Raw genomic sequence first — 15,652 nt, 5'->3', positions numbered from 1 at the left:
ATTGTACTCTAAGCACTAAGAAATATTTGGCAACTCTAGGTTTGAACAAATTTGATAACTTACCTCTTGGTCCTTGGTGACCATCTGGGCCAGGAGGACCTAAAATGAAAATAGATAATTAGTCACCAAATATATGAACATAATATGAATATATGCACTGTCCTTAGATACAGAATGGACAACCATATGGGCCTTCACAGCATGTAATGATACAACAGTATAATAGTCAAATACAATGTATCAATCCATCTGATAGGTCCTTAGTGTCATGTTGTTTTAATGTAATAAGAATATCAATTTAATAGAAGAGCATCTTGTTGGTAGTTTTGTAGTATGTTCTAGTGCAGGGTTAGACAACCTTAAGCACTCCAGATGCTATGGACTACATCTCCCCTAATGCTTTGCCAGCATTATGGCTGTAAGACCATTATGGAAGATGCAGTCTACAACATCTGGATTGCCGAAGATTGCCTAACCCTGCAGTAGGGTCTAGATGTTATTCCCAAACTTAATTGTGTTATTTTAATTTATTTGGATGTATGAAATGCTGAATAGACGAGACTCTGATGTAACTACAGCTGGAGCTCTGATCTCTGCACGAATCTCAGTGGCAACATAACGATGGTTATAAAATAAAGGCACTTACGGGAAAAATGATAACAAATAAACCGATGAAATCCAGACCTTAAAAAACTGTCCTCGATCTATTTAATGTTGCTTTATTTTAATTTTATTTTTTTTGCAAGACATTTAAGGAATCATGGAGTCAGAGGGTGTATTTTTGTATTCAAAACAATCCCATGCATTGCCAAGGGCACTATATTTTACGGGCAAAGTCAGAATGTTTGCCTAACTTTGTTTGGCCTCCATACTAATGGAATGTTTGGGGTTCCCATTTAGGTGGAAGTCACAGAATACAGATATTGATTTATACTTCGCGGCTCAGTTTTTGTTGTTGTATTTGTTAAAGTGATTTGTGAATGGAAAAATGTATCCGGTTATTGTTCTGTAAGTCTGGTACAACCGTAAACCGGGTGGACGTCCTTTGCTCAAATACCCAAGGTATCGAGATTAGAGTGAGACTACGACTTTGCGCTTTACAATTCCACCGTGGCTCATTGCTACATTGTACAGAATAGTTCCAACAGGTAGTAAGGCTGCTCAGACAATGGCTTTGTATTGATATCAATTGAAATTGATCAGTGCTCAAATGCACAATTTCTTGCAGCGATGTTTTAGAAAAAATAAAGGTCATATAAAATAAAAGTAATCACGATAAAAATGCATGCAGTACAGTGCGTGAATATTGTATGCGGTTTTCCTATGAACCTCCTCTGTAAATATAGCCTTTCAAGAAATTACAAGATTTAATTGGAAAAATCCATTGTCTCTTTTTTTATGCTTAGTCAACAGAGTACTTTCATTAACAGCACCATCTGCTGGGGATATAAATTATTGCAGGGTACAGAAGGAACTTGCAAGGAGCCTCTAGACATGGACTATTCTTGGACTGCTAGCAACACAATGTGATTTTACTCTTTTTTTTTGTGATTACGCGTAAAATATAATATATTATTTCAGTTTTGAAACTTAAACTGGTCTAGAGCTCCAAGAAAGGTCTTCAAATATCTGTCAGGGATTTCCTTTTCCAGCACCTCGACTCACAGGGTGGTTTTTCCCTGCTTTTGAATCCCTTAGGTTGTATATTCCTTTTATACAGGTCCAGGAGTCTATTTCTATACTGATATCGGTCACTTTGTTCTTTACTTGTTTCTTTGTTGTTTTTGCTTTTTTTATGTTTAAAATAATGGTTTAAAATTAAGGACTTTTTATTTTGACAGGTTTCCCAAGTTTGTGATTAGCTTCCCATGTGTAGTAACAGGTCAGCCTACAGCAACGTTAGCTGTGAGAAAAATTGTAACAAAACAAGCTTAATCATGGGGGGGTGACAAAAATGAACACTTGGAAAGCCTTCTGAAGAAAATTACTTATAATGATGTTGGTTATAATTTTCGCTTGCACAAACTTTAACACAGGACATATTAAAAAAAACATGTAACCTTAGTGTTTTAACACATTTACTCATTACCTACTGTCCAATTATTAGCCCTAATTTAAATAAAAAATGTCCATTTGTTGAGATTTCTGCATAGAATTCTAGAATCATATATCAACTATTTAAAGGGACACTCTCACCCTTAAATCACTTCTGCTTCCTGGAGTGCTTTATGTGTGTAGTGTGTGTCCTTTTTTTTCCCATTTAGATTTCAAGTGAAATTGGCACAGGGGATTCTGTGTTTGCACAGCCACAGAAAGTCTGGGTGCGGTTAGAAGGGTGGGGTTTGCAAAGGAGGCTGCAGACAAGAGATCTACAGCTTTTACAACTAGTTTTTAGATGTACCCCCAATGAAAACAATGCATAATTAAATATATGCATGTTTTCATTGGTGGTATATCTACCTATATAGCTTTATAATTTATTGTTTGTATTTGGGCAGTGGTGTGCCGTTAATTGCACAGATCTGAAGATTTGGGGGTCTCATACCTGCAGATCCTTTGGCACCAGCCTCTCCAGAAGGACCTGGCAATCCTCGTGGACCGAGTTCTCCTGTAAATAAATATTTAAAAAAACATCAATTTAAAGAGAGAGGCAAATTACTATATTATCATTACTATAGCTGAAGCTTAAATTAGTCAATGAGTCCTCAGAACCAGGTTTAAAGGGAGCCTTTAAAAGAACAGTTTCTGGACTTTCTGACTCACGGGGCTCTAAGTCTCAAGCGGTCTGTTCAAAGTTCACGTTTCACCATGTTTCCCCTATTTGGCTTCCCAAGCTGCATATTTTCCCCATTTTATGCCTATTTAATTAGTAAGGGCAGAGGCATCTCCTGATGAACCCATCCTTTACTCTATAGGGCACCGAATGAAGGCCATGTATATATAATTAAGCTCTCAACCCTATAAATCAAGCCCCCCAAAACATTACATCCTCCATAATTCACCCTAACCTTTATTTTATTTACTGACCTGTAAGACCTCTGGATCCCTTTTCACCTTGGTCACCTAAAAGAAATTCAATATTTTTTTTAATTATTATTATGATAACCACATTTGCATGCATCTAGTTCCCTTTGCCATATTAAACAAAAATGAATACAATGGGAGATAAAATATACCTTTAACACCTGGTGGTCCAACAGATCCTTTATCACCTGATATAAAAAAAGGGAAATATTTGTTGTGATTTTACATTACGTTTTATCAGGTCAAATATTAAAAATATTAAAATAAAATATTAAAATATTTCATACTATGATATTATTAAAGAGGTGGTAGAAAGGTGGTGCTCCCATTATTTCCTGTAGGAGAGTTGTAGATATCTCAAACCATTGCACGTGCAATCTCACATACACTTTAACGCATTCTAAGGGAAATATCTGTGCTGTCAAATACTGTAAGCTATCACATGGACCACCTAGCTGTACACCTTACCTTTTGGACCTGGCTGTCCTGCTTCCCCTCTGTATCCCTGAATTCCTGGAATACCTGAAAAAAATACAAATGTAGATTTCATTAGAAATATCACTCACATATTAAAGTAGGTCTACCTTATTACTACATAAATGATAAACTAATAATCTACATACAGTGGTAAATAATTAAGTTGAATTGGCCAAAGTCTTACTCGCAGTGATAAAATAACGTTATTAATAATGGCTCTTATAAAATGATATGTAATATATTATTGCACACAGCTTAGTTACTTCGCTAAACCAAGTTATACATTATAAGGTTATCATTTTTCAGTGTAGGGTAATAGCTTCTTGATCCAAGGATAAATCTGACTACCAATCTGGGGTCAAGAGGGAATTTTTTTCCTAGTTTGTTGCAAAATTGGAAGCGCTTCAGATTAGGTTTATTGCCTTCTTTTGGATCAACAGCAAAAAACAAATGTGAGGAAGGCTGAACTTGATGGACGCAAGTCTCTTTTCAGCTATGTAACTATGTAACTATGTAATATTTGCATACAGACAGTGAATCTACAATACTCAATTGTTGCCTATAGGTATATACTAAAATCAGAATATCTTAAATACCTAGGTACAGTCAATATTTGAATTCCCACATTTTTAATTACATACCTGCAACACCTTGAGGACCTTGTAGACCCATAGTACCTATAGGTATTATAAAAAGAGCATTAGTTGAGAGTGTGGATTAATGGTGAAGTTGATACAGTTGCCTTTTTACAATATGGTTCGTAGAGCTTCCTAGTATCGGATTATTTTTGATCCTTAGACTTAGTGAAACCTAATACACATTAACTACAACACAAATGTACTAATGGATGAGCAAATAGTTGTTTTTTTTTGCCAATTTCCACTGTTATTGGTTCAGTATTACCCCACGTTCCTTCCTGAGTTTTGAATTATTAGTCAATTAATGTTACTTGGGAAATGCAATGTCTCGGTAACACAGCGATTAGAACAGCGTAACTCTCTCTTCCTATAACATTTTGCTTACTATCATTGGAAATTAAACATTTATTGTTGACAAATGTGACAATCAACGTCTTTCTCTTCATTGACTAAATAAATATTGCATTAGAAAAAAAGAAATTAAAGTGGATAGTTACAAAGTAGCTTGTTAGGTACATTGTTAGAAAGCTTGCTACTCTGTAGAAACGTAGCTCCTGGGTATTATCGCTGTCAATCTGGAACTCGGAACCCTATGCTAAAATCACTTTTAAATTGCACCAAACTTAATCAGTCCATATTTTCTTTGAGCTAGATTAAAGTAATTGTGTAGTCACCTGACACACACACAAAAAACTACTTTATTACCTTTAAGACCCATTGGTCCTGGTTGACCTGCCAATCCTGGTATCCCTGGATCACCGGGTGTACCTATAAAAGAAAACAGTCCACTCATTATGAAGAAACACAAGTAAATACATAATTACCCATCACCTAAACAATGAACAAATGTGGGATAAAGTTCTAATAGTGGATCAATCACCATGGAAACAATAGAATGTTGAAATACCGATTTCTCCACTTCTAGAACGTCCCATAATTGCTCTTCATACAAATCCCCAGTGCATTATTTGCCATCCAAAGTATAGATGTAGATAGAAAGGTACATGTCCATACCTCTGTCTCCCTTCTCTCCAACACCTGCTGGTCCAGGTTCACCACGAGGTCCTGCTGTGCCATCTCTCCCTCTTTGTCCAGGTGGTCCCTCCATACCAGCGTCACCTATAGACACAAGTCATTTAATGGCCAACATCCACAATGTCAGATTAAAACTATTTATCTATTTGTATTCTTCTTAACGTACACTTTACCAAAGTGCATGCCTTTACATTCATATATGTCCTTTGAAATTAAAGTGTTTACTAAAGGGATGTTTTTTTGGTTTTTTTTTACAATACAACACTAGTGAAAAGAAAAAGATGAAATAACTGTCAAAATAAGAGGCATGCAGGCCAGAATACAACATAAAGTAGAATGTATTATAGCCCAAATATCAGCACTCGAAAAGGACATAACAATGTAGGTGCAGCCCAGGGCACAAGGGGATGTTAATCCCCAGGAAAGGAAACAGAAAAAATAAGCAGGAGAAAGGAGCAGAATGCTACCTGCTCCCGTGAACAGCTTCCATACTCTATTCAAACAAAAAAATGGAGTCTTGGGGGACTAAAGAAGGAGTGAGGAGTCTTGAGGAAAAAATGTACATTCGTGTCTATCCTGAATATTGTTTACAGATAATATTCCCATTTTAACAATGGAAAATAATTAGTTCTAGTTGCTCGGCTACAGAGGATTAATAATATTTTGAACTAAGCCAAACCAAAAAGTTTTAAGGAAATCAAGTGGAACTCACCAGCAGAGCCTTTCTGTCCCTTTGGACCTTCTGACCCGGTATGTCCAATAAGTCCTGGAGCTCCTGTTAAAATACAAGTGAAAAGACCATGTAATGACACCATGTATAAAACAAGATAGGGATTCATTTTACTGGCAAGCAAGTTTATAAGACATATGGTATTGGTAAATATAACCCATAATAAAGAAAGATGTGCACAATAGCATGTTAAAACTGCTATGTGTTCAGCATGTGTTTCTATGGATGGGCTCTAGAAACTAAAGTCCAGAATTGTGTGGCTGTATAGTTACAGCTCTCGCTTTTAAATCCCAGACTGAAGTATGTTTGCAAGTGATGGGCCCATGCATTTTTGTAGTAATACAGTTCTGGCACAGGAAGATATTGTGGGAAGGGTGGTGGGCTATATAGCTGGCTTCAGCAATCAACTGTCTGCAGGCATTAGAAGGCCTAGCCCCAGCAGTGGTCAGGCCAGTAATTGCCCATGATAAAATCATAGGGAACTGGCTCACCGAGATGCTAAGTAAGACAAGTGTTGCGTGAATTTATTTTTCAGAATAATTTGGCTTTCTAATTTGGTATCCTTAAATATGGCAATCCCACATAAAAATACCAAATTAGGGAGTTATTCGTTATCCTGAAGAAAGATCAAAATTAGGAAAAGGAATCTTCTTTAAGGAACTCTATATTGTTAAGAATGCAAAACTGTATTCCTAACATAATAGTTTCCCTCTGCATCCACGGTGTCCATCCTGGCGGCAAACAAAGGGTTAACTTTGTTAACTTACCCGATTCCAGCGCTGATATCTCTTGGTGCTGGATTGGGATCCTTCTCCGCTGATGTCACAGCAATTCGGAAACCTATTGCATATGCAAAGCATGCGGACATCCAGCGTCATTGCACAGCGTAAAGCTCGGAGAAACTCCAGTAAGCTCCTCTAGGACGAGTTAACCCTGCAATATAATTATTGCAGTTTCTCAGAAACTGCAACAATTCACATTGCAGGGTTAAGAGGACAGGGGCATTGCACCCAGACCAATTCAATGAGATGAAATGGTCTGGGTGCCTATAGTGTCCCTTTAAGTTTGACCTTTCCCGTTTTTCATGGCATCCGACCCTCATGCGGCAAAAGGTTGCTGACCCCTGCTCTATAGGATATCAAGGGAATAGTGGTAGCTGTGGGGTGGCTTTGTAGCATATCTGGGAATAGACTGACTGTGAGGGGTATTGTGGAAGAAGGACTGAGGCTGTTTGGCAGATGGTGTGGCTGGTATTGTCGACGGTCACCACTCAAGGTTGTGCTACCATTATTGTATTTTAAGGAAAGCCCCCGATGTTTCGGCAATCTTGCAATGCTCTCATATTTCAATGATCTCCTTATCAACCTTTAGAAGAGCTCATTAAGCATCTATACAATGTGCACCGTGTATTATGACTTGTTTTATGTCTTTATTGTAGAAGATATTACCCTGTAAATATAAACATGATATCACATTAGTGGTTCTATTGCAGTTTATTCTTACCCTGAGGTCCTGGAAAGCCTCGTTCACCTGGTGAAGTAAAATGTTGCATATTAGTGATCAAATACTTTGAAATCCCATTAATTTTCCAATTTATTCGTAAAGGTATCTGCATGATGTTTGGCGATTGGCTGGACGTGAACACCGAAAGAGAGGTTGGAATCAAACAGAACCCAGGGCAGACAGCAAGTGAGGTAGAGGTGGACTACATTTCCCAGAATGCTCACACAGCCATTAGGTCCGGACCTTAAGTGGACGAAGCATCAAGGGAAATATATTTGGACAATAGTTGGAGATCTAGCTTTTGGCCGTGGTTGCCTGAGGTTACACACTGCCAATGCTAACATTTGCTGTGTTAAACTTCTCTACACAGTTAATCAATTGTTAAGGTGTTTAATGTTTTGTGAATCTTGCGAATGTCTCTTAGAATTTAATATTTCCCACTATGCAAAAAAAAATAGAGAATAGGAGAGGAGGATGTGATGTGTTCCAAAAAAGTCCCAAATAATGATGCAATAATGGCATGGTAGCTTGAAATCTGTTTTAAAAAATGTATTTAAAAAAAAATGCATTTAACTAAACCAATAGCTAATGGTTTTTACAAAAATCTAATTAGCTTCTTTACCCTTAACCCTGTGTATCCCATTGTAACTCATATCACTAACCTTGGTCTCCTTTAATTCCCATTTCACCTACACAAAGGAAAGAAAATAGCTCACATCAGGAATCATTGCACGATTATTCACAGTTGTGAAATTTTTTGACAGTTTGTAAATAAATGTTATTCATCTCATGGGAAAACAAATATGGACAATAATACAAATATAAATAATTAAACTAAAAAGAGTTACATTGTATTCTGAATTTCATTTGAGCTCAAACAGCGCTTCAGCACCTCCTAGTGGTCTTTATTTGGTACTGCACATTTTAAATTATCTTCTGCAAGGCATATGGGCAGGAATATTAATACATATAATTATCCACTTGTAATTACACCAATTTCCATTTTCTTAAATACTACAGTGAGTCAATGCAGAATATGCTAGCCAAATTCTGTACACGTTTACAGTATTCATACCTTTCTGTCCAGCTGCACCCTTCTCACCAACAAAGCTTCCTGCCAAAATAAATGAACACAATTATACTAAGCACACAATAAAAGTTAAAACAGAAATAACACGTTGTCTACTTATAATAGATTTAAAAAAAAAAAAAAAACAATACAATGATATTAATGTTTATCTGTTGATATTATTTCATAATTAATGTTTTTTTCTTAATTTTAATTCCTTAAACCCCCCCCCCCTGCCAGACATTGGTAAATTGTTATTGTCTACACTACTGTTGTTTCAAAATAATTAAGGTTATTAATCAGTATAATGAAATTCACCCGTTTATTGTCCTTCTTATTAATAAGATGTAATAATGGCTACATATATTTGTTTTTCCTCGCTTCCAGTCTTTATTTTCTTTGTACTTTGCACAAATTCTACTTTACCCAAATATTATCTATCAATACAATATCACATAAATAAACAATGTTGAAGAGTTAGACATTCTCACCTCTTTCGGCCTGTAATCTGTCCTTCACATACTGCCAAATTATTTTAGTTTGGTCGCCGGTATCCTTTTCACTTGTATCTGTACTAACTTGATCGACAGGTAAATTGGAAGAAGATTTTAATGAGGGGAAGTTCTGAGACTGTAAGTATTGAATTGCATCCCTGTTTATTGGGGTACCCCTTTCTAGTGTATCTACACGAGACTGGAGATTCTTCACATCTTGCCCTAAAAAAGGAAAAATATAAAAATCAATATATATTCTGGATTGAATATTTTATATCAATTACTATAAAAATAAATCTATTATTTTTTTTTTTTTTAAACAGTGGTACATGCAAACAGTGACTTGGCAGATCACTCCAGCCAAGGGGAACACAGCAGGCATATCAATACCAATACAATATTACCTAGCGAGCTACTGAGATTATCACCAGTGATAATGTGGTATGTAAATTGACTCTGAACTGGGATGGAATGTTTTGTGTTACTTTTTAATGGTCTAAAGTTGATAGAGGGACCTCAGTTGGACTTCGTGGTCTGGAGTAAACATGTATGCTTTGATTTCTTTATTTAATTATTTGTATAGGTCAGGGATAGGCAACCTTCGGCTCTGCAGATGTTTTGGACTACACCTCCCATGATGCTTTGCCAGCATTATGTGTGTAAGAGCATTATGGGGGATGTAGTCCACAACATCTGGAGAGCCGAAGGTTGCCTATCCCTGGTATAGGTGTACGAGGGGATAGTCACAGCAGATCTCACGTTCCAATTGGGAAAGATTCATAACGTCTATTTAAAATCATTTTTATTCGAACTTGGCCTATGACTAAGCACGTGCTACAGTAGGAAATGCATCAGGTGATTTGACCATGGTTCCTCTAACACATCCTGATAATTTGTTCCAGCAGTATATCTTTATTTTGGCAATGCTGAGTCTTGCCGAGAGGTTTGCTAGAGTGTTCTGGATTATGGCTTGTGAGTCATATAAAAAAGTAAATTATTTTAGCCACAATTTAATGGGTTGGCTTGCACAGTGCGTCTTTCGTTATTGACCATGAATTAGTGGATGATCTATTATATGACCCCAAAGTTATACAGAAAATGTTTAAGCATTAATGGTTGCAAGAGAACCCTAAAGAGTGAGGTCAAGTCTTCTAGGTAGAAATGAGGAGTAGAAGAAACGAGTGGTGAACTGGGATATTTGACAATACCAATGTATATTATGAGTGACCTAGCATAGCACGCTATAAGTGCCCAATAACAGCTGTTTCTTACATAGAGATATGAGCCCAAAAAGTAGACCAAGGAGGGTCAGCAATCCCAAAAGTAAGCCCAGCGACCACATCCACCATTTGCAGCAGGAACCACAAGGTCCACAAATAACATCAGTGTCTGATCCTCCTCTTCCGCCATCATAATAATCCATTCCAGATTTCAGTCCGTGTCCGTCAACCCGATGTATCTCTGCATCAAAGGGAAAAACAATGAGATTTCATGAAAAAAAAAAATATTTTATATGGCCTGCATCCCGTCACCATTTGATACTATGACCAATGTCCAGGATTCGAGATGCCCCGCAGTGTCCATAAATGGGACTGCAAGCCAGAACAAACAAATATTCCAATCAGAGCAGTCTAGGTGAAAAACCGATCTGTCTTTATAATGACCACTGCAGTTAGAAAGTTACAACATGAAGTGTGCTCAAGTAATTAAAAAAAAATACAGTCTCTATAAACAGACTACCACAGGACCTTTCTAAGAAAATATTGCCATACTTTTCGTCAGAAATGTTGAAAGTCAAACATGTAGCAATCAAATAACTATTAATAATTACCCTCGTAAAATCAGATATACTTTATTTCTGAATACTGTCAGTCTCTGTTGTACGTCTGTCCCTCTATCTAACAATTTAATAAAGTTGTAGCAAGATGAAAATTCTCTTATGATTGAAGCAAATGAATGATTGATAGATAGAGACACAGATATCGAATTATTGTATTTGCTCAGCTATAGTGAAATCATCAGACAAAACAGGAAGCTGTCATGTTCTCCTCTGATGCCACATGCACATATTTATTAACATTTCAGTGAATTTCAGAGTGATGCAGAAACCACCGAATGCCAAACATTCTGTTTACTTACCTGCATAGGTGGCTTTATCTTTTGTTACTTTCAACCCTCCTGAATCAGAAAGAAAAAAAAAATGATTGTCAGTTGTATAATGACTATAACTCATGTGGACAATGCTCGGAAGGTGTCCAGCGGCACCGTCTATTACCGTTGGCTTCAGATTTGTACGTAGTGTCGACACGCGTGGTCATTTGTTTTTCTTTCTTCAATGATTCTTCACCAGCAGAACCTGTAGAGACAATACCTTGTCTGAATATGGAATCGTTGACCAGAACTGAATGTCTGCATGTTACATCAATACCATAGAGCCATCCACAGACAGGTGATAATGAGCAATATGTTCTAAATCAGCGGTTCTCAACCCAGTCCTCAAGGACCCCCTACCAGTCCAGGAGTTAGGGATTACCTGGGTGTGTCTGAGGTGTTTTTTTTTCTTTCTTTTTCTAAACACCTTAGACACACCCAGGTAATCCCTAAATCCTGGACTGGTAGGGGGTCCTTGAGGACTGGGTTGAGAACCCCTATTCTAAATAGAGAGTAAATGTACTACCAGAGAGTCCTCTATTATACCCCCCCAAGTAAAAGAATGTTTTTACATCTACAATTCTTCTGACAATCAGAAAGAAAAACGTTTGGGATACACACCTGAACTTCCACCACTTGAGGCTGTGAATATTTTGCCGGTGTCTTTCGACATGATTAGCATATCTTCTTTTTTGGAAGGACTCTTCTCTTTCTCTAAAAGCAGGAACTTGTAATCCTTGCTAAGGATTTCTTGCTGAGCAGCTTCATAGTTCTTCTCGGTGGTAACTGTAAAAAAAAGGATTGTATGCAAGGATTACGTTATATACATTAATACATGCATGTACCTTTCGGAGTATGTACGCAGGCTGAAATCGTAACACAGACTGGTTTTATGCATGCGCCTATGCCTACAAATGCTGCCATTCAGTTGGAATGTTGAGAATCTCCAGAATAATCGCAGATTTTTATGGGCAACCTGACAATACAACCCTCAAGAAGCAACAGAGCGCCTTTTTTCTTTTTCTTTTTTTTTGTTTTGCTCCTTATCGCCTTCTTTTTGTGAACTTGTCAAACATAAAGCCACTACGGGAATCTTGTGTAATATTACATATTATATATGTGAATATCTTGAGCTGTTATTATATAGTGTTTGTTTAGGGTTTTCTGGTCTCATTACTATTGGTTTTGTTTTTCATTTATTTTATTAGGTTATAGTTTGAGAATATTGTAGGGAATGAGTAAAAATGGAAAAAAGGACCATAATCAAATGAAAAGTAATACAATTAAAATGCAATCGCTAGAATTGATTAAAGTGTTGACAGTATTTAACACTCACCAGTTGACGAGGTTATAGGAGCCGTAACAGGAGCGGCGTGGTGAGTGGTCTGTGTGACATTTTTCTGCACTCCATATCCTACAAGAGTAAAAACATTTTATTCAGGGTAATACCTACTTCCATATAGAAGCCAAGCACACTTTCTAATCAGTTACTGGGATTTATTCACAAAATATGAAACTGTGGGGTACAGATAAGGCATAATACTCATTTTAGGCTGATGTGGAGCTGGAATTATGTCTTACTTAGACTTTTTTTTCCAATTTGAAACTTTGGGCAAAAATAAAATGGCAATCTCTTTATCTGTTCTCCGCAATTCCCACTTTAGTGAATATGTCCCACTGTTTATTAGGAATACATGAAAAACTAACCTGAACTGGTTGTCGCAGCCAGGGTACTACTAAGAGCTCCTGGCCCGGGGCCTGGTCCGGGTCCGTGTCCGGGTCCTGAGAGAGGTGCAAGGTTGTTCTGAACACCAAATACTGTCCATAAAAAGGTGAATTATAAGTTTTTTTATTTGGTTGGTGAAACTAGCTTATATTTGACAATAAAATACCGTACATATATAATCTACAAACAGTGTAGGGCAGATGTGTAGCTATGTATCATTGAAGCACTTTTTATTAATATTATTCCGTGCATCAAGAAAACCTTTGAGATTAAGAAATTGTTAACAAAAACACACCTTACAGATTGCATTTGACATCTTTTATTCCTAAGAATGGAATATGTTTGGACAAATAATAGTGTACAGGGCACATGGGTGGTTAAATCTCCATGACAATATAGCCATTTCTTATCTACAAAGAGTTGTGCCGAGTGTTCTATTTTAGAACACTAAAATGTATATAAAGATTATAATGCAGTGAAGGCTCACCTTTGGTACTCTAGCTATCGAGGAATATTTATTTATCATGACTAGCATTGGGCCATGTAGCAGATGTGTAATAGATAAGCCATTACTGCAAAGTGTCTTTTCACTTTAAATTACCCCTTTAACTAACCAACATATTTTTGGTCAGACCACATGAAGTTCAAGGAGGCAAATTCTACACCATTTTACACTTATACACACCTATTTAAATTTACGGGTGATAAATGCTTTTTAGACGCGGATTACATTGCCTGTCTTAGAATAAGATAAAGTTACTCAAGACCAAAATACATAACAGAGAGTGAAACTTACATGCAGAGGATGAAGCATATCCTGAATTTAGAGAAGGAGAACTTGGGGCAAGATTATTTGGAAGTCCGAATACTATAGAAGAAATAAAGAAAACATGGAAATAAGAACGCTAGAGCTAAAATTGTATCATACATTCTAGATCTCACGGTTTAGGCTTAGAAATAGCACTTCTGGTGCAGAATTGGGTAAACCTTAAATCCTGAATCATCTGTGGTGCTTGGAGAGCGAATCTGATTGATTAAAAAAAAAAAAACACGAGCAAAAAAAGTTTATTTGTTATACTAGGATTATTTACCTGATCCCGAAGATTGAGCATTTAACATAGATCCTCCAAAGCCCATGTTGTTATGATAGCCACCCATCGATGATCCTGCTGGAAGTGTGGAGGTCCACATGTATGATGGCATGGCAGCATCCAGGATAGCTGTGTCATAAGCTCCTGAGGCTAAGATAAAAAATTATGAAACTTCTTTAAAGATCAAATCCACAGGTCTAAGCCTAGTAATTCAAGAACTGGGGAATGTCATCACATCTAAAAACACAACGATGATGCCATCAAGTCTTTCAGCAGAACTTTACCTGATTGGGAGCTTTCTGTTACCATCTTTGTTTCCACAGTGGCTTTTTTGGGAATGGGGAGGGTATTTGTTGGGGATCTGCTGGGGCTGACACTGGTGGATCGCCCTTTCAGCAATTTCTTCACATCATCAAGTTCTGTCCCTTAAAAAAAAGGTAAAAAAAGAAGAATGTTCATGATTCAGTATAGATCAGAAATAGATATAGTAATATATTTATAAAGAACATTATTCTCCAAAAGACTAAAGGTGCTAAATCCACATTCCTGGACAATCACACTGGCAGCTAGAAACTCTTGGTATCTGACAACCCAACTCAATGACACCAATGGATTGATTTTATTTTGTTGGACACACTTTTTAAACGATTTAATATTTTTGGATAATCTTTTAAAACGATTTAATATCCGGGAAAATATTTTAAAAATCTCAATAGTTTGAACTTTTTTTATTTATTGTTTCTTTTTTCCATATATGATATATTTTTGATATATTAATATTTTGAAAATAATTTTAAACGTTTATCCAAAACTATAAAACCAGCGGAAAAAACGTAGACAAAAATATTAAAATCGAGGCCTAAATTGGAAGAATGTTGCTATCACACTAAGGCTCTAACTTCACTAAGCATTATTACACAAATTAAGAATGTTGCACTTAAAGATATAAAACAAAACAAAAAACAAAACAACATGTTCATACGATAGAAAGGTCTTCACTTAGACCAAAATATAGCCAGATTTGTGTCAATGCATTTTTTAATTAAGAATTAGATTAAGTTATTTCTTCATATTAGTTTAGCAGGGAATGACAAACTGGAGTGAACATAATATAGTTCCTAGTGAATGAATCGGAGTCTTATTTAATTATCCTTGGATGTTTTGTGGTCTAATGTAGTATGTGTTCATTCCTTCAATTGAAAAACCAAACAATTCCTATGCCATTAATCGATCTGTTAATTAACGTCACTGTTAGCCAGGTACCATATAAGAATTTTACTAGCAGCTTAATTCCATCACTTACATCTTGTAGAGGGGGATGCGCTTTGGAGTCGAGTACGAATTTCAGTCTCTGTATAATGAAAAAAAAAAACACGATGTATCAAACAAAATAAATGTATATAGAAAGCGAGGAGAATGTTGAGAATTATTCAGTGCATGAATATATAAATACTGAAATGGATAGAGAGCATGCACTCGTTATATTTTGTGCGTGTTCTCTGTGATTTTGTTTTCTCTCGATTATTGGTGCTCCATGTAGAGAGTCTGGGGTATTTGAGAAATCTGGCAACTCATTTATTTATATTGCCGTGTGGTATTGCATGTATGTTTCAGCTGCACATATGCGGCATGCACGTCATATTATTATGGAAATACTTGTTGAATTATTTCAAATGATGTTTCATAACCAAAAACCCATTAAACGTTAAAATAA

The 15,652-nt window shown here is 36.5% G+C and overlaps 1 protein-coding gene across 3 annotated transcripts in view; it reads right to left on the bottom strand.

Annotated features, from left to right (window-relative positions):
- The window catches only part of COL17A1 (collagen type XVII alpha 1 chain), a 47,187-nt gene that overhangs the window by 17,566 nt on the left and 13,969 nt on the right, over nucleotides 1–15,652 (bottom strand). For all 3 annotated transcript variants that reach the window (XM_063434942.1, XM_063434943.1, XM_063434944.1), the window contains 23 exons: nucleotides 15,242–15,289; nucleotides 14,223–14,363; nucleotides 13,939–14,088; nucleotides 13,644–13,715; nucleotides 12,829–12,939; nucleotides 12,458–12,535; nucleotides 11,743–11,907; nucleotides 11,246–11,326; nucleotides 11,110–11,148; nucleotides 10,243–10,431; nucleotides 8,968–9,192; nucleotides 8,483–8,521; nucleotides 8,070–8,096; nucleotides 7,408–7,434; nucleotides 5,887–5,949; nucleotides 5,154–5,258; nucleotides 4,845–4,907; nucleotides 4,143–4,178; nucleotides 3,493–3,546; nucleotides 3,177–3,212; nucleotides 3,028–3,063; nucleotides 2,546–2,608; nucleotides 64–99 (listed from right to left, as the gene is read on the bottom strand). In XM_063434942.1, coding sequence (XP_063291012.1) covers nucleotides 64–99; nucleotides 2,546–2,608; nucleotides 3,028–3,063; nucleotides 3,177–3,212; nucleotides 3,493–3,546; nucleotides 4,143–4,178; nucleotides 4,845–4,907; nucleotides 5,154–5,258; nucleotides 5,887–5,949; nucleotides 7,408–7,434; nucleotides 8,070–8,096; nucleotides 8,483–8,521; nucleotides 8,968–9,192; nucleotides 10,243–10,431; nucleotides 11,110–11,148; nucleotides 11,246–11,326; nucleotides 11,743–11,907; nucleotides 12,458–12,535; nucleotides 12,829–12,939; nucleotides 13,644–13,715; nucleotides 13,939–14,088; nucleotides 14,223–14,363; nucleotides 15,242–15,289 — 1,884 coding nt within the window. The remainder of the gene's footprint in view (nucleotides 1–63; nucleotides 100–2,545; nucleotides 2,609–3,027; nucleotides 3,064–3,176; nucleotides 3,213–3,492; nucleotides 3,547–4,142; nucleotides 4,179–4,844; nucleotides 4,908–5,153; nucleotides 5,259–5,886; nucleotides 5,950–7,407; nucleotides 7,435–8,069; nucleotides 8,097–8,482; nucleotides 8,522–8,967; nucleotides 9,193–10,242; nucleotides 10,432–11,109; nucleotides 11,149–11,245; nucleotides 11,327–11,742; nucleotides 11,908–12,457; nucleotides 12,536–12,828; nucleotides 12,940–13,643; nucleotides 13,716–13,938; nucleotides 14,089–14,222; nucleotides 14,364–15,241; nucleotides 15,290–15,652) is intronic.

The sequence above is a fragment of the Pelobates fuscus genome, chromosome 10, assembly GCF_036172605.1.
Source record: "Pelobates fuscus isolate aPelFus1 chromosome 10, aPelFus1.pri, whole genome shotgun sequence".
Classification (NCBI taxonomy): Eukaryota; Metazoa; Chordata; class Amphibia; order Anura; family Pelobatidae; genus Pelobates; species Pelobates fuscus.
This window is presented reverse-complemented; position numbering and strand designations above follow the sequence as displayed.